At 35.7% G+C, this 19,493-nt stretch overlaps 1 protein-coding gene and 1 pseudogene across 1 annotated transcript; one reads left to right on the forward strand and one right to left on the reverse strand.

Annotated features, from left to right (window-relative positions):
* Nucleotides 1-10,686: 10,686 nt before the first annotated feature.
* Nucleotides 10,687-11,621, forward strand: LOC140850134 (olfactory receptor 4P4-like; annotated as a pseudogene).
* A 6,633-nt stretch (nt 11,622-18,254) lies between these two features.
* LOC140850135 (olfactory receptor 4C11-like) lies at nt 18,255-19,202 on the reverse strand. The gene is made up of 2 exons (XM_073239910.1): nt 18,526-19,202; nt 18,255-18,408 (listed from the first exon to the last, which is right to left on the reverse strand). Exons 1-2 carry the CDS (start codon nt 19,200-19,202, stop codon nt 18,255-18,257), a joined length of 831 nt encoding a protein of 276 aa, XP_073096011.1.
* Between the last annotated feature and the right edge of the window lie 291 nt (nt 19,203-19,493).

Raw genomic sequence — 19,493 nt, forward strand, 5'->3', positions numbered from 1 at the left:
AAGTTAAACTGTCACTATTTGCAGATTACATTATACTCTACATAAAAAACCCTAAAGACCCCACCACAAAACTAATAGAACTGATATTAGAATATAGCAAATTTGCAGGATACAAAATTAACACACAGAAATCTGTGGCTTTCCTATACATTAACAATGAACGAACAGAAAGAGAAATAAGGAAAACAACTCCATTCAGAATTGCATCAAAAAAAATAAAATACCTAGTAATAAACCTAATCAAAGAAGTGAAAGACTTATACTCTGAAAACTACAAGTCACTCTTAAGAGAAATTAAAGGGGACACTAACAGATGGAAACTCATCCCATGCTTATGGCAAGGAAGAATTAATATTGTCAAAATGGCCATCCTGCCCAAAGCAATATACAGATTTGATTCAATCCCTATGAAACAACCAACAACTTTGTTCAATGAACTGGAACAAATAATTCAACAATTCATATGGAAACACTGAAGACCCCAAATAGCCAAAGCAATCCTGAGAAAGAAGAATAAAGTAGGGGGGATATCACTCCCCAACTTCAAGCTCTTCTACAAAGCCATACTAATCAAGACAATTTGGTACTGGCACAAGAACAGAGCCACAGACCAATGGTGCAGACTAGAGAACCCAGACATTAACCCAGACGTATATGGTCAATTAATATTTGATAAAGGTGCCATGGACATACAATGGCGAAATGACAGTCTCTTCAACAGATGGTGCTGGCAAAACTGGACAGCGACATGTAGGAGAATGAAACTGGACCATTGTCTAACCCCATATACAAAGGTAAACTCAAAATGGATCAAAGACCTGAATGTAAGTCATGAAATCATTAAACTCTTGGAAAAAAACAAAGGCAAAAACCTCTTAGACATAAACATGAGTGACCTCTTCTTGAACATATCTCCCTGGGCAAGGAAAACAACAGCAAAAATGAACAAGTGGGACTATATTAAGCTGAAAAGCTTCTTTACAGCAAAAAGACACCATCAAAAGAACAAAAAGGAACCCTACAGTATGGGAGAATATATTTGAAAATGACAGATCCAATAAATGCTTGACGTCCAAAATATATAAAGAGCTCACATGCCTCAACAAACAAAAAATGAATAACCCAATTAAAAAATGGGCAGAGGAACTGAACAGACAGTTCTCTAAAAAAGAAATACAGATGTCCAAGAGACACATGAAAAGATGCTCCACATCGCTAATTATCAGAGAAATGCAAATTAAAACTACAATGAGGTATCACCTCACACCAGTAAGGATAGCTGCCATTCAAAAGACAAACAACAACAAATGTTGGCGAGGCTGTGGAGAAAGGGGAACCCTCCTACACTGCTGGTGGGAATGTAAATTAGTTCAACCATTGTGGAAAGCAGTATGGAGGTACATCAAAATGCTCAAAACAGACTTACCATTTGACCCAGGAATTCCACTCCTAGGAATTTACACTAAGAATGCAGCAATCAAGTTTGAGAAAGACAGATGCACCCCTATGTTTATCGCAGCACTATTTACAGTAGCCAAGAATTGGAAGCAACCTAAATGTCCATCGGTATATGAATGGATAAAGAAGATGTGGTACATATACACAATTGAATACTACTCAGCCATAAGAAGAGGGCAAATCCTACAATTTGCAGCAACATGGATGGAGCTGGAGGGTATTATACTCAGTGAAATAAGCCAAGCAGAGAAAGAGAAATACCAAATAATTTCACTCGTCTGTGGAGTGTAAGAACAAAGGGAAAACTGAAGGAACAAAACAGCAGCAGAATCACAGAACTCAAGAATGGACTAACACGTACCAAAGGGAAAGGGTCTGGGGAGGATGGGTGGGTAGGGAGGGACAAGGGGGGGGAGAAAAAGGGGCATATTAAGATTACCATGCATGGAGGCATGGGACTAAGGGGAGGGCTGTACAATATATAGAAGACAAGTAGTGACTCTACAACATTTTGCTATGCTGATGGACAGTGACTCTAACGGGGTTTATAGGGGGAACCTGGTATAGGGGAGAGCCTAGTAAACATAATATTCATCATGTAAGTGTAGATTAATTATAACAAAAACAAAAAAGCAGTTCCTGTGTGGTTACCTCCAATGAGTTCTACACAATGGTACAAAAGGGCATAATAAAGGGGTAGGGAAGGATTTGTTTGTGCTTATACAGAGGATCAAAGCCTAATTTGGCTACCCAGAAAATGAACTAACATACGATACGAAAAAGAACTTCCAACATCAGCACTCTCTGGAAGACTCATGCCAGAAGATGATCATCAAAACACCCCAACAAAGATCCACGCGCTTCTACAGGTGTAGATGCACTCATCCCACCGGTTCCTGGACTTGCCATGGGAATGAAGAAGGAGATATCTAAGCTGGCCTGTGCATACAGTAAAACAAATTTGACTGGATCTACACTATTGGAACTCAATCAAGAATTAGGAGAAGTGCAAATTGTAGTGCTCCGAAATCTTACAACTATAGAGTATTTACTGTTAAAAGAACATATGGGATATGAACAGTCCCCAGGAATGGGTTGTTTTAATTTATCTGATTTCTCTCAGACATTCAAGTTCAGTTGGACAGTATCCACCATTTTCACAATGCCTAAGGTGCCTAACTGGTTTTCTTAGTTTCACTGGAGATGGCTGGTAATTATAGGTATGCTTTGGTTATGTGACTGTATTCCAATTATGTTAATGTGTGTGCACAATTTAATTAGTAGTTTAAAACCTATACATGCTGAAATTACTCTACAAGAAGATATGTCAAAGGAATAATCAATCTTCCCATGTTTTCTTCCGTCTGCAACTTCTATAGCTTTTCTTCTTTCTTCCTAATTACAATCCCTAAATAGAATTTGTGCCTCATATCGAATTTATTGTGTATCACAATTCTTCCAAGTGGTACAGATACCTCAAGACAAATGCTGGGCATAGAAGCCACAGGGCATAAATATGCAAAGAAATAAAAAACTAACCCTTTCAAACAATAAGGCTTCTCTCTCCCTTACCAACTTTACATTTCCCTGTATGGCCCCGGAAAATGACTGGTTAGCCAGAGACGGGTAAGATTCCTCAAGGGAGGAACAACCTAAGATAGGCACAGTCACAGGGGGGCCATCAGGTGAAATATTGGGGATCAACAGAGGTGAGGCTTAGAACCTCCCTCCCCCACCCCCCCCATTCTGAGAGAAATCTGCTGCATCCGTGGATGTTTTGTTGCCCCTGTCTAGCTTGGATTAACACATAGTCTACAGGCACACACCTGATCATCTACATTTGCTCTTACAACACTAAACTATGTGTTCTACCTTTATCTTGCATCTACTTACCACTTCAGCATTTTATTAAAAATAATAATAATTAAGAGAGAAATGTGGTATCCACATATAAATCAAGTATAAAAATCAAACGAATATTCATATTTGAACTGACTGTTTATAGTTCATAATGCATGATCAAAACCGAAAGTTTCTGTGATGACTACCCTTGTACTATTCACCATGTAACTTATTTACTATGTAAGAATTTGTTCTCCACATAAGAACTTGTTCGTTATGCTTCAGAAGATTGGAGACTGGCGAAAATTAGACCTGGGGTGGATTAATGATTATACATTGATCATTGAGTCCCCTATACAGAATTTTATTGTTGTTAACAACCATTTGATCAATAAATAGGAGTGATGCCCTCACAGAAAAAAAAAAAAAACAAGGTATACACTTCCAATTGTAAAACAAATACATAACCGGTATGTAATGTATAGCATAAGGAATATAGTCAAAATATGGTAACAACTTGGTATGGTGATAGCTGGTACCTAGAATTATCATGTATATAAATGTTCAATCACTGTGTTGTACACCTGAAACTAATGTAATACTGTGTGTCAACTACCCTTCAATAAAAAATAATTATCTAAAAAAAAATGTGTCTGATTAACTCCAGGACCTCTGAAAGCAAGTCCAAGCTATGTCAGGCCCAGAAGTCCCATGGACTACTATGATATAGAGCTGGTTTTCTAAATACTTTTAAAGCCATAAAACTGCAAATGGTGATGGAAATTGAACCCAAGACAGAAGTGCCCATCTTCCAAGGCCCTCTCAACTGACTGATGATGGAGACCTAGCTGCACCCTTTACTGCACCCCCTTACAGCACTAAGCAGCCAGAGTGGTCATCACCCCCTCTCCCCTAGCAGCAGCTAGCGTCTCCATCTGCAGAGGGGGGAATGAGACAGGGACCACGGGCCTAGACAGAGTAGAGTGATGGCCTCCAGAAAAAACAAAGTAAAATAATCCATTGTGGGAATTGCTTTGGCCTGCTGAGGAGCCCAGCTTGTTTTTCTGACTTTACCCTGGTGCTGCTTTTCTTCCTCCAGCCCTAAACAAATGATTTACAACCTGGGCGATATAGCAAGCAAGCCCAAAGCAAATAGTAAAAACAGGAAGGAGTCCATCTTGAAAATAAGATTGCATTTTAAAACCCAATTTGTTCAAAAGTAACTTTCTTAACATACTCTTTAACTGACAGACAATAACTCAACCCACCTTGTGATCAAACAGGCAGCCTTGAATGACAGGCTCCCAGACCAGGAAGCTGCTATCCTGGAAGAAAATCAGGCAGTAAATTTCTTGTAAATAAACAAGAAGCCTAATAAGAGAGCACTTAGCAGGGGTGTGCACAGGCTTCACTTTCTCCTTAGATGGTAGCAAGGAACTTGGAGGCCCCTTTGGGCCTGCAGAGTGGTCTGGCTCCATTTACCAGACAACCCCAAACTCTGCTAGTGTCAGTCCACCTACACTTAGCACAAGGATTTTTGCATGAGATTGCCATGCACTGTTTTTATGCTCCCCAAATTCTTTAACTTTCTTTAATGTTTTGCTTTCACTAAATCTTACTTAGTTCTGAATGTGCAAGCTGTGATAAATTCGTGTGATAACATATGCAATGATCATGTTATACCACAATTACACCTAAAACATAAGGATGTGCAGGATACCGTATGGGTTCTGTGACCACATTCTTTTCTTCTAACTGCAAAAGCTTTGTTACTCTGTTAGGACTTTCCTGAGGGCTCCTTTGCTTACAATCAGTTCTTCCTTAAGCTGCTTCTTATTGCTCATGCAAATACGCTTTCCTCGGGATCTCCATTTAATTCATGAAAAACCAAATTACAATTCAGCTCTGAATCTAACTTGAGAAGTTGCACACAGAATCTTATTGCCCTTTGCAAGTAGGCTTCTGGCACTTTAACTTTGCAGAGTACCTGACATGTCTTAAGCAATTTAATCTCAACGAAAGTCTATAGGTCGATTCAGTGGAAAAAAATATAGCCTTTGCAACACATGATAGTGGAAGAATAAGACATCTATATGTGTGTAAAAAGAAAACTTTCATGTGTGAATCACAACCAATGTATTCAAAATGCTTCTTTGACATATATATAAAGTATAAAAGTATGAAACATTTGGAATAAAATACAGATTCATAAAAAATTATAATATGCATATCTCCAAAGTAGATGCTATGCACCAGGACTACTACATGAACAGAGATTTATTCAAGAGTTGAAGATACAAATGTTAACACTCATATCTGACTCTAAGGGGTGTCCTTGTGTATATTTGTGCAGGGAGATTAGAGATATGACCTACTATCTCCTCCTGTAGATTGATACCAGCTAACCTGAGTAAAATTGGGTCAGCATTGGGTGGAATGTTGAAGTGAATAACCTATAAAATATTGGGCTTTGATATCCTTTATACTGAAGAACTAGAATCCTTCATGTACTCAGGGTTACTTAACTTTCAAAGCCCAGAAGGAAGGACTAAACTTAGAAATATCTGTCTTCTTGCTTCTATTGCTTAGTGGCTATTTGAGCTAGTTACTTAACTTCTATAACTTTTTGTACTGTTATCTGGAGAGTAGAGTTGATTATATTTATGTCAAAATATGCATCATTATGCATATTAAATAATATAATGAACTTAAAACAGCCAACAGTCTCAATTTAATTTACTGTTATTTTGCTACACAGTTTAATCCAAATCAAATTAGATATCATAAAATTTGAATTCCTGACCATTTTTGCATGAGAAGCTTTAAATGTATGCGTTTGTACATGGTAGAGAGAGAGACTAACTGAACCTCAGTGTGTGCAGATGAGACCGAGCCTAAGCATCTGAGAACATTCAGGGGCAGGAGAAAGCACCGACTAGGAGACATGATACAAGGCTTGATGTCCTTCTGTGCTTCCTCCCTTCTATGTTTCCATGTGTTTTTACTTGCCTTTTCTGCCAAGTTTATGAAGAAAATAATGTTTATCCTTTTATCCTTCCTTTCCTTTTCCCCGCAATCTTTGCCAGTAATGGTAACCTCCCACAAATTACAGAGGTTTATTGATCTTTCTACTCCACACATTAGGATCTTAAACTGCCCACGTTGGACTGTAAATACCCATCTTTAGATCTGTTTTGTCCTAACTCTTCTCGGATTTTCCTGAGTGCCAACCTAATACTATGGCAGTCTGCATTAGTTCCTCTCCTATTTTTCAGAAACATGAAGACACAGAGCAACCAGAGCTTCCAGAATTTCTCTAACTATACATTATGAGGCCTCCAGGGAAAAAGTGCCAATTTTTTCACCTAGGCGCAAGTGGAATGTAAATCCCAGGAGCAGCCAGCACAGTATGGTGGACGTTGACTTAGCAACATTTGGCCATGACCCATTCAGAAATGCCTCTGGGAACATAACTACTTAGAGCTTTCAAAGGACTATTAATTCTTGTGTTGTTGCATAAGGTTATATTCTGTCTTCTGAGCCCAGTTCTTGTCAGGCATAGACATAAAATAGATGTACCCTAGGACCTAATTCCTCGTGGTGGCTTCTACAGGAATTTAAAATACCATTTGTTTGGGTGTTTTTTTCATCTGACCTAGATGTGAAATTAGCATTCAAAATTCCTAGCCTGCTTTCCTGAGGGATAAAGATGCACTTGTCATTGCATTGCTGATAGCTTTAGTGAATATTTGCAGTGCATTTCTCTCATGAACATGTAGAAGTTTTACAAATAGGCATGCTGATTTTTAAAAAATATTAGCAGAGAATTATATGTGTTTGTGTGATTCCCCTTTGTAATTGTCTGCATTTCATTCCATAGTTTGGTACCATAGGCTAACTGTCAGATATGTGAAGGCGGAATACTTCTTGATGCAGCCTGAAGCTCCCCTGAGAGTCACTGAGATCTGACAGTTAGTGAACTGCCCGTGTCTCCTTGGTTTGGGAAGTGTCCCACCAACCATGAGCTTGGCTAATTGTGTGTTATCTATATTTATTCTATATACTTACTTTCTAAAGATTATAACTTCTCTTGAAGGATATGACTCTTAGATTACTGTAAAAATGTTCTAGTAGACTTTAGTTTTAATTGTGCATTACTTTTTTTAAGAAGAGTTACCTTTAAGAACAGTAGAGATAGTAAGACATTTTGAAGTTGGCTGTGAATTTCATTGTGTCCTAATTTTTTGCTTATAGTCGATGCTCCATTTTACTATTAAGAATTAGATCAGTTTATGCTTGAATATCTACAATAAGGAAAAATTTCTCGTATTTCAAATATGTCTTAAAATAGACTAGTTTCATCTGAATCGACTAAGGTAAGTTTCTATCATGTTACATTTTGTGGCACTAAGAGAAATTTAAATGTGTACTGGAAACTTATTTAAACATAAGAGTCCTTATATTTAAGCAGAAAACATAACCAAAAAGGGAGTCATAATTTATGTTTGATACTGCCAAATGAAGTAACTGCTTGACAATATTTTTGCATTGAAAAAAAAATGAGACTCATGATTAGTTTTAAGAAACAGCCTAAGATAACCAATCCATTTTCATGCTAACAGATTTTCACAGATTGCTGAAATGAAAGTTTACCTGACACCACTTACTAAATTCATGTTATGATATTTTTTCTAATTTTTCCACTATTCTTGGTATATATGTTTTCATGACAATTTCTCACTTTGAAAAACATTTCACTCAAAGGGCCAGACTGTAAAAGGACAATGACTGAGTTTTAGTGTTTTAGGAACCACATATGTCATTGGGACATTTCACATTTCCTCCTGTATTCCTCATTAAATTTTTGGATTATGCAATGGTATCTGCATTGTATGAAAGAAGATACTGAGTGTTAAAGAGATTAACTAATTAGTTCACATATCACACTGGTCAGCTTCTTTAACATTTCTCGGTGTTTCTACCTTTTTCTATGGTGCCCCTGTTCTAACCACTTGCTCAAAGGTTGCCTGAGAATCTTTATTCAACAATTGTGGCATCAATTTTTACATATGTTTCAGTAATATCTCCAAAACAAAGTGCTGTTTTTAGTGACAATGATTCTCCTCTCCTGACTTTTTTCCCCTTTTCCTTTGGCTAACAGCACTTATCATATCATGTGCTCTCTCAGAGTACAAGGTGGGATTTTAAGAGTTACTGTAGATTAAACACCAATGATGGTCTATGAAACAAGTCAGAATCTTAACTAAGAAGTGTACATTTTGGAAAAACTGAAGGAAAATTTTTTCTAAATGTTTTACAATTAGAGCATTCTAGAGTACAAGTTTATTTTCAATGCTCCATATATTTTTACACACCTAAATATTAGGAAAGACAGGCAGGATGTCTGCTAACCCAGCATCTTGCACATTCTTTTCTACTCAGATGAGCATTCAAAACAGTCCTTTCATTGCTATTTCTCATGACACCCTTCACCATCCTTATTAGCTTTCACACATGAAATGTAGCCCTGGATCAAGGGAGAATCAGGTAATCTGTCTCCTACATTTACAGTGTACTATTCTCCAATCCTGAAAAATGCTTAGATTCTCTATTTGAGTCTCCACTATTTACATCAGAGATTTGAATTAGCCAAGTGATTTCAACTTTTAACTTGCTCACTGTCTACTTATATAATAATTCTCTGTAAATCAATTTATTTCTGTAAATAAATCTATCTGAGAAATTAACATTATTTCCACCTTATAAACAAAGGATCATTATCTGTTGCAGCAAGTAGAGCATAGGTGAAAGTTTCCCATACTCCAAACATTTCAGCACCCTTTACTTTCACTCAGTTGCTGAACACACTCTGCAGCTGATGGTTATTTTGTTTTGTCACATAAAGAAAGGAGGACAAGTCATGTTGTGATATGAAAAAAATAAAGAAGGAACAAACTGAAAATTTCTACTTTATGAATTTAGAGTTTTGAATAGAAATTAAAATAGAATTGATGTCTTACAGTATGGACCCATTTTAAAATGCCAAAGCTGTCTATTTTTGACATATAAAACCTTTCAAAGACTATACAGAACTTAGATATTGAGTCTGTGAGTCACTATTGATGATGGTTTCTAAATAATCTTAAAAGAAGAACATTTTGTGCTTTTTAAATAGACACTTGGGGGCCAGATAGGACTCTCACTTCAGATCCAGAGTAAGGTAGAAGGTGTGCTCACTTTTGCAAAGCCATGGGGTCAGATAATTCCTCATCAGAGGGTAAGATAGCTCCTGGAAGTGCTTTCTCTCTATCCTACACTCATTTTGCAGTAAAAATAATTCCTTAAGACTGATAACATGTATTAAAGATGAAAATTCCTGGATTTTTCATAATGTATTTTTACAACAATACCACTGGGTGCTAGTAATACAACTAGCTATGAAGTTTGTAAGTTACCTCTGTATCATCTTTATCTTGTTCCTTCTTAAGGTTGTATCTCAAAAAAGAACTTTCTAGCAAGAGCCATGGCACAGATACAATTCAAATATTTGTGCAATTTAATGACCTTATCTTCACCAATCACCAGCACAAATTTAAATAACATTACATTGAATGACATTGCATATTAAATTCTCTTCAATACATGAATTGTAAATATGAGAAATGCATAAAATTTCTGAATACTTTGCAAACTTTGTTATAAATTAATGTTCTTTCTTTTGCAGTATAGTTTTCAACTATTGTTTCCTTGTTAATATAACAGTAGTTTCATTGGTTTAAAATGGCCCATTGAAAATATTTGATCACATAGCATAAATTAGCATAATCTACACAAATTAAAGTTCTGTAGTTCAAGTGGGGGGGTGTCTAAATTCATTTAAATTTCTTTTAGTTTAATTCCCATAAAACTGAAGGAATTTGGTCAGATAATTTTTAAAGAAGGAAAATTGATTGTATACATATATATAATGCACAAATACTGAAAAGTACTCAAAAAATTTCCTTCTTTTTTATTCAGTTAGACTAAATAATAAAGTGAACAGTTCTTGTTTTCTAAATAAAATAAATAACATTAATAAAATGTTTTAATTTTCAAAATAACACTTGAATACTTTAATCATTACCAGTAATATTAAGGAGAATGTATAGTTATTTTACCATTACACAATTATTCCACAGTGAATATATAAATCAAGAGACATAATAAAAGAAAAAACATTCAATTCAATAAATCAAGCATTATTAATATTAAGATCCATTCATGTCAATCTACTTTGTAGTAGATATTGTATAATTGTGTTCATATTGTTAATTTTTCACCAAATTTACATTTCATTTCTTTCAGATATATAATTCATTTGTGTTTCACATATAATAAACACAAATTATGAAAATCCATAGTAACATCTCAGAATTCATTTTCTGGGGACTTTCTTATGACCAGAACATACAAATATTTGCTTTGTGCTCTTCTTCTTCTGTTACGTGGCTCTCTTGGTAGGAAACCTTCTGATCCTTGTCTCCATCCAATGCAGTCCTCTTTTTCACCAGCCAATGTACTACTTCCTCCTTCACTTAGCCTCAGTAGACATCTGCTATACTTCTACTGTGACACCAAAATTAATTGCTGACCTTCTAGTGGAAAGAAAAACCATCTCCTACGGTAACTGCATGTTACAGGTCCTTACCATGCACTTTTTTGGAGGTACCGAGATCTTCATCCTTATGTCCATGGCCTTTGATCGCTACGTTGCCATCTGCAGACCTCTCCACTACATGACCATCATGAGCAGGACAAGGTGCAACCTGCTGATCTTAGCTGCTTGGGGTGGTGGGGCTCTTCATGCCTTTCCTCTGTTTTCTACAGCAGTTGGGCCGCCCTTCTGTGGTCCTAATGAGATTGATCACTACTTTTGTGATGTTTTTCCTCTGCTGAAAGTTGCCTGCACCGACACCTACATCACCGGTGTTCTTGTGATTGCCTTTTCAGGTGTGGTTGCCTTAGTCACCTTTGTTGTCTTATTTGTTTCTTATGGCATTATATTGTTCACTCTAAGAAACTTCTCGGCTGAGGGGAGATGCAAAGCTCTCTCTACCTGTTGGTCTCATATCACTGTGGTCATCTTATTTTTTGGACCTGACATCTTTATCTACCTTAGACCTCCTACTAATTTTCCTGAGGACAAAATACTTGCACTATTTTACACCATCATTGCTCCTATGTTCAATCCCTTAATCTACACCCTGAGAAATACAGAGATGAAAAACACTATGAGAAAAGTCTGGTGTCAAACATTATATTCCAAGGGAGCACGCAATTAATAGGAGAAGGAGTATTGGCTAAGCAACTTCGTGAAAGAAGAGGGGTAAACGTGAAAGAAAATGCCAGGAACTATCTCATAGATTATATCCACCACCACTACCATGAATGGAATGAAAGAGAATATAGACTATAGATGAAAGTAAAAATTAAATGAATCCTAATCCTTGTGTACAAAAAGTACCTTCAAACTAAGTTCATTTGTGGGGTGTGTATAGGACTGTCTATGTGAAAAGTGCAATTGGGACAAAGCAAATAAGTCAGTCTTGTATTGATCAGTAAATTGTAAAGGAAAAATATTAATGATAATTTTATTAGAAACTTTGGATTTAGGGGTGAGCCTACATAGTGACACATCTTCTGTTGTTGTGTAGAATTGATGTCTAAAATTAAAATAATAAATTTAACTTTTTGATCAAAAAATATGTATACATTTTCTAGTGTTATTCAGAAATCTGTTGTGCAAGAAAAATATTTACAGTAGAATCTGTTTTAAGTGGTTCCTGGGGTTGACACTCCATTGTCCCATAAAAACAAATAATCATAAGTAGTGAGGTCAGAATGGGAATCTATAATGAGGAGTGCTGAAAACAATTATAGTCCATGTATTCGCCAGAATGTAATAACATTTCCCAATAAACTCAAGAAACTGTATAATAAAATGTAAGTATGGACCTGCCCAAAATTGATAAGCAAATTGGCAGTCATTATATCCAATAAACTTGGCAATCATTGGATCCAAAGATCTTTCCTACAACATTAAGAGAAGAAAAAATGGAAAAGACAAGTAAGAGGTTTAAAAACAAATAAAGTAATAACTAAAAACCAAAATGCATGTTTGCTACACTCAGATGTTTATATCAACTATATTCCTAATTGACAAATCTGGGAAGCAATGAAGCTGTCCTTCAGTAGGTGACTGGATGTTTTTAATACAAAAATGGCATATTGTTTAGTGCTAAAATTAAATTAGGTATCAAACTTGAAAAGACATGCCGAAAATTTAAATGCACATTACAAAGTGAAAGAAGACAATCTGAAAGTTCTACCTTACTGTATAATTTCAACTATAAGACATTGTGGAAAATGCAAACCTATAGAAAAAAAATCAGTGGATGACAAAGGTTATAGAAAAGGGAGGGATGAATGGGCAGAGCGCAGAGAATTTTTCGGGCAGTGAAACTTCTGTATGTCACAGTTTTGGATATTGTCATTATACATAGTCAAACCCATAGATTGTGCAACACCAAGCATGAACCCTAATGTAAGCTGTGAATTTTGGGTTATAAAGAGGTGTCAACATAGATTCATTTGACTGTAACATGTGGAACACTCAGGAGGGGAGGTTGTCCGTATGTGAGGAGAAGTGGGATATGGGTTCTCTCTGTACTTTTCTTTCAGGTTTGCTGTGAACATAAAGTTGTGTAAGAAATAAAATTTATTAAATAAAAATATATTGTGATACAATGTATCAAGCAAATTGTCTTGTCAGGGCACTGAGGAAACATCTGCAAAATCCTTTAGAAAAACTGGAAGGAACTTTTAAGAAAGTATATTTGTACATGCATAATAGGATTTGAGCTAAGATCTCTTAAGATACAGACATAGGTAAGACATAGAACACCTAGATCATTTATTATCAAAGGCTTTTGGTTTTTAATATTAAAGGCTCTATTACTAAACTTACAACAGATTTTAAAAGAATAATAAGGTATTATTTTGAATATAATATGGCCAATTAATTGAAAACTACATAGAATGCACAAAATTCTCAAATGATATAAACTACCAGAACTCATTTAAAAATAATTAATAGATAATCTCAATATCTATTTATCTTAAAGAACTGAATTTTCTGTCTCAAAAATACAAAATAGAAATCTCTGTCCCCATTTACCCCTTTATATATTGCTTCACTGGTGAATTCTTCAAAATCTTAGAGAAGAAACCACACTTACTCTACATAAATGTTAAACAAAAATAGTAGCAATTACATCTGAATTCATTTTATACCACCACCATTTCTCTGATACTTACCCATTTTTGAAGTATTGTAATACATTCTTTAGATTTTTTCCATAGATAGTAATATCACTTGTAAAAAAACAGGTTTGTTTCTTCCAGTCTGAATGAATTTTTTTTCATTGTAGTCAGTTTTTGCAAGATTTTAGGAAATCAAATCAATATACAAAAATTTATTGTATTTTCCATTAGTAAAAAATAATCAGAAATGAAATTTTTAGATGTCATGTGCAGTAGAATCAACACATGAAATATTTAAGGATAAATCTCACAACAAGATATATGTAACAGCATATATGAATTGCAGAAGTCTTTAGAGAGAAATTTAAGAAGACATTAATAATAGAGAATAATTCCATGCTTACAGATCAGATGACTGGACTTCATTAAGAAGTCTGTCTACACACCTGAAATTGCTATTTAAGAAAGCACCCCCAATATTATAGCAGTCTTTTTTATTGAAACTTAAAAGATTTTTCTAACATTAATTGAAATGAAAGGCATACACATTAGCCCCCACAACACTATAAAAGGCCAAACTTGAAGAACTTACCGAACCTGATTTAATGGTAGATTATGAAGCTTCAGAAATCAAAGCACTATGATATTTTTATAAACGTATACAAGAGATCAATGAAATAGCGTGTCTGAAGGATGTCCAATGGAAATGTCTTACATAAGGTTTGTGGACGATGGAGGGGAGTTAATTAACTGACCTTACATGTACACATTTTGGGCTTATATGACCTGGTTAATTGATATTTAAAGGTCAACTTTCTATGTAAATTTATGTCTAAAACTTAAACCAATATACATATCCTAAAACATGTTGAAATTTTCAAAATAATTTCAGAGAATTGTCCCAAATATGTTTGAATAATTGGTTTTTAAGTCTCTGCATTTTATTTTATCTTACTGGAAAAGATTCAGCAGAATGAATATCTGAGGAGACAAGTCTTTCCAAGGCTACTAAAGCTACTCTTATAGCCACTTAGACATGATTAAGCAAGTGAGTGAACCATGCCACCTGTTCTGAAGAACTGTATGCCAACTGTGTTTTAGGGCAGTTACATGCTACTTAACTGAATTCTATTTAATTTCATAGTTATGTCTATATTTTCCTTGCCACAGAAGATAATTTCATTACTATAAAAATACCTAAGCTCACTTTAGTTTAATTGTATATGAATCACAAGCAGAATTCCAGTTGATTACGAGAGCACTAAGTTAAGAGTTAATGAAATCTTCAAATTGCAGTGGACTATACTGAGTCCATTTTCATGCTTTTATATTTTCCTATATTATTATCAAGGAATGGCCCAGTTTTTGATAGCATATCCCAGTGAAATGCAATTTCTTAACTCTGAAAAACCTGTCATCCTAAAAGGAACTTGTTTCATCTGATTCATTTAAGGTAACTGTTTAAAAGACCATATTCTGATACCACGAGGAGAAAATTTGGACTTACAGTGAATACTGTACTTTAACTATAAGAGTGATTATTCTTATTATTTTGGTAGCACCACCAGAAGAGATTGCAGCATTTTTATGCAATACTCCCAAGAAAAAAAGGCAATAATTTGACTACGTTTTGATTAAAATCCAGGGAAACTTCAGGGAAGTGATCAGAGTTAAGGTCTGCTCGACAACAACCAACTGTTTCTTAATTTTCTTTCTTTTTACTTAACAGATTCCCAAAACTGAATGTATCCTGATCATTTCCATTACATCTCAACTGTGATAAACATTTGTTTCCTTTCTTCATATACCTTGTTTGTATGGAAATTTCAGAATTTCTCACTCAAAAAGGCAAAGAAACTTTTGAACCATGTATGTGCATAAACCGTGTTAAGTGTATGAACCATGTATAGGACTGCAGTGTTTCATATTGTTCCCGGTGTTCCTAGTTATATTTCTGAATTCTATAAAACTATATCAGCTCTATATATGTGGACAGTGATACTGAGACAGGTTAGCAATAACCTCTATCTTCAGAAAGTTATGGAAGGAGAGAAAGTGAACCCATTTCCTGAGATCCTTATGAAAGCTTTTCATATGCATTAAGGGAATACTTTCAAAAGTTGGTGAGGATAATGTCTATGCTTGTCCTGGGTGACTGATTTTTTACAGTGCATTGGCAAGACTGAAGATTTAATAATCTACACACCAACCCTATGTAATACAACTAAAGTGAAAAATAAGACAAATGTAAAACAACATTTCACTTAATATCCAACATCTGAAGTAACTAGGTAACTGGTTTTCATTTTATATTCAGATGACTTCTGCTATGTAACTACAATTTGAATAAAAAAACAGGTCACCATTTAGTTTATTGTACATATCTTCAAGTTTCTATGCTTTTCATTGTTGTCGCTAGTCCACCACTTGCAGAATGGGTCCATAATATTTCTTCCTGTTGTCCTTTATTGCTTTCTTTAATTGGTAAATTGAGCAAATGTGGTCTAGACTATATAATATTATGTGTTGCAATGATGACAACAATTCTCTCACTGGACTGCACTCAACCACCCCTGTCACTTCTTGCTAACTGAAGTGACCATAATATCATTTCCCTACGATTTCAGGATGAGATTTTAAGAGCTACTGTGGAGGAAATATTTATGATGATGAGAAAACAAACCAGAATCCTACCTGAAGAAAGAACATTTTGCTGAAACTTACGGAAAATTATTTCACAATGATTTGGAATTGAAAATGCTGGACCATATATTTTTATGAGCTGCAAGATATACACACATAAACCCTCAGAAAGACAGACTGGGTGATCTGTAATCTCTCACCTTTCATATTTTTTTCTATTGAGATGACGATTCTTCCCATTGCCACTCCCTTTTGTGTCTCCAGAGAGAGACACCCCCTCTCAGTCTGCTCTCAAGTGGGGACACAACCCTGACTGAGTGGGCGTCAGCACAGCTGTCCACTAATACACAGCCTATTACTTTCTGATGCCAATAAATCACTTAGATGCCCTTGATCTGGGTCTCTTTCATTGACTAGTGGGGTTTTGGATATTTAGAGTTGCACCCAGTTTAATTTGTTTACCAACCTACTTTTCTATCTGTTATCTTGAAAGCAATTTGTTTTAGTAAAAACACTTATATATATATAGTAAAGACTATGTCTTCTCTTAAACAGGAATTGGGGTTAGCTGTAATAAGGTAAGGAGTAAATCGATTAATGAACTAAAAAATCATTGAACTCCATTTAAGTACTGTTCATTGTTGGACACTATGAGCCTGATAACTATTTTGGCTTTGTAAGAAAAATGGAGACTAGGAAGCCTTATTGCAATACAATACTAAGCTCATACAAGGAAAAACAATGTGATTTTTTCTTGATGAAATTAGAGTGGAGTAATAAAAAAATCTTTGTCAAGACAATATTGGTATTGCTAAAGTTTTCCAATTGATAAGTTGCAACAGTCGTAGAAATGAAATGAAACCTTATAACAATTACTAAGGAGGTGGTACTTCAGTACAAAGAAATCAACAAATGTTAACTGATCATGATACAACCTCTTGCATGCACATCCAAGGTATTGCTGTTAATCTGTTCGGTCACATGTCACATGTTAGCAATTATAACATGTCAATCTATATGACACCTTTATTAGGAATGTAAAGGTAGAGAAAGAAGGTGACAATAATGGGCTAAAACCGTGGGTTCTCTCAAAGTCCACTGACTGAAGACAAGTGTCAGTGATCACTACCCGGATGCCTATGGTGCTTTCCTTCATTTCACTCACATATTCCAACTTCACATAGAATAATGTCATCACATTTTTTCTCATCAAACCAGGTTAATTTCAAGTACCTTTAAGTACTTCTATCTCAAAATATATGCAGTAATTCTGGTATATTTTAAATTATTATTTAGTCTTGAAAATGTGCATTCTGTTACATTTTAATTCTTAGAGTTACAGAATTTCATTGTTGTAGTCCCTACACACCAATCATATAAGTAGCTGAATATGTCAAGGCCTTTGTAACACTACATTTAAAAAATCCCATACATAAGTCTCATTTATCTTAAGAGCTAAAGAAAGCAATCAGAACTATAATAGAATATCATTATATTAAAAAGTCTTTGATACAATAGTATGGAACATTTCAAGGCTAAATTAATGACAAAATGAAATGAACTTCTTGATACACAAAGTGAGTTCCTTTGCTATGCAAGTGTTCAAGAGAAAGCAGGACACCTTATTTCAAAAATGTTCTGGAGGGAATTATAAATCATAGCAAACCAGCTATACTTTACTTATGAATCCTCACATATTTGAGCTGCTGTGATTTTATATATATATATATATATTTTTTTTCTTTCTTTCTATCAAACTAGAGAATATACTGTATAGTGAGTTGTATTTCACGTTCAACAATGACAGTATCGAACTCTCGGGAAAAGAGGGAGGCAGGTTGAAGATGCTAGGAAAGCTACTAGTTTGAGGACAGAAACACAGAAAAAAGTAAGGAGGTCAGGTGCATTGTAGTTGAATGAATGGGGGTTTCAGGATACACACTATGAAATTGATCTGTAGAGATTCAGTCAAACCATGACCCAGCAAGTACTCAACCAAGGCCCACAGTTCATCTTTTGTTTTCAGAGGTAGTTTTGATATGCCACAGCTTTCTCATGGCATTTTTCACTTCTGCATTCTTCAGTGTGTAGATGAGGAGGTTGAGGAAGGGTGTCCCAATAGTGTAAAATACGAACACCATCTTGTCCATGGGGAAAGAGGTTTGGGGGACATGGCATTCTTCACTTCTGCATTCCTCAGTGTGTAGATGATGGGGTTGAGGAAGGGTGTCCCAATAGTGTAAAATACAGACACCATCTTGTCCATGGGGAAAGAGGTTTGGGGGACATGTATAGATGAATATATGAGGACCAAAGAATAAGATCACTACAGTGATGTGGGAAGTGCAAATGGAGAGAGCTTTTTTCCTCCCTTCTGCACTGTATGACATCATCAGAATCACAAAACTGAATGAGCAAATGGCCCCACTATTAGACACCACCAGTAGGTTGATCACATAAATGTCCATGCATGTAAGCTTCAACAAGGGCTGCATATCACAGCAATAATGATCAATCAAATTGGGTCCACAGAAAGGCAAATTCAAAGCCAGGATAATCTGAGCCATAGAATGTATAAAAGACCCAGTCCATGCAAGAATAATCAGAATGATGCAGACCTGCCTTCTCATGATGGTTGGGTACCACAGGGGCTTGCAGATGGCCACATAGCGATCAATGGCCATGAGGATGAGGACAAAGATCTCCATGCAGCCAAACAACTGTAGTGCAAAGACTTGAGTCATGCACTCATTATAAGATATGATTTTCTTTGTAGAGAGAGCATCCACAATTAGTCGAGGGACTGTGGAAGTTGAAAAGCAGGAATCAACAAAGGACAAATAAAACAGGAAGAAGTACATGGAGCTCCCAAGTGTTTGGCTGGACTTGATGGTCACAATAATAAGCAAATTCTCCACTACTGTTCCTACACAGAATACGAAGATTACAAAGACCATTTTCTGCCTCATAGGATCCTGTGTCAGTCCTAAGAGTATGAATTGAGTTACACTGCTATTTTGTTCTGTCATTTTAGTTGATGGAGAAAGCAAAGGTTAAAAATAATCTGCCAAGGGGGCGGAGCCAGGATGGCAGCATGAGTAGAGCAGCGGAACTCTCCTCCCAAAACCACATAGAATTATGAAGATATAACAAAGACAACTCTTCCTGAAATAGAGACCAGAGGACACAGGACAACATCCAGACAACATCCAGACCACATCCACACCTGCGAGAACCCAGGACCTCGT

This window comes from Manis javanica, chromosome 6 (genome assembly GCF_040802235.1).
Source record: "Manis javanica isolate MJ-LG chromosome 6, MJ_LKY, whole genome shotgun sequence".
NCBI lineage: Eukaryota > Metazoa > Chordata > Mammalia > Pholidota > Manidae > Manis > Manis javanica.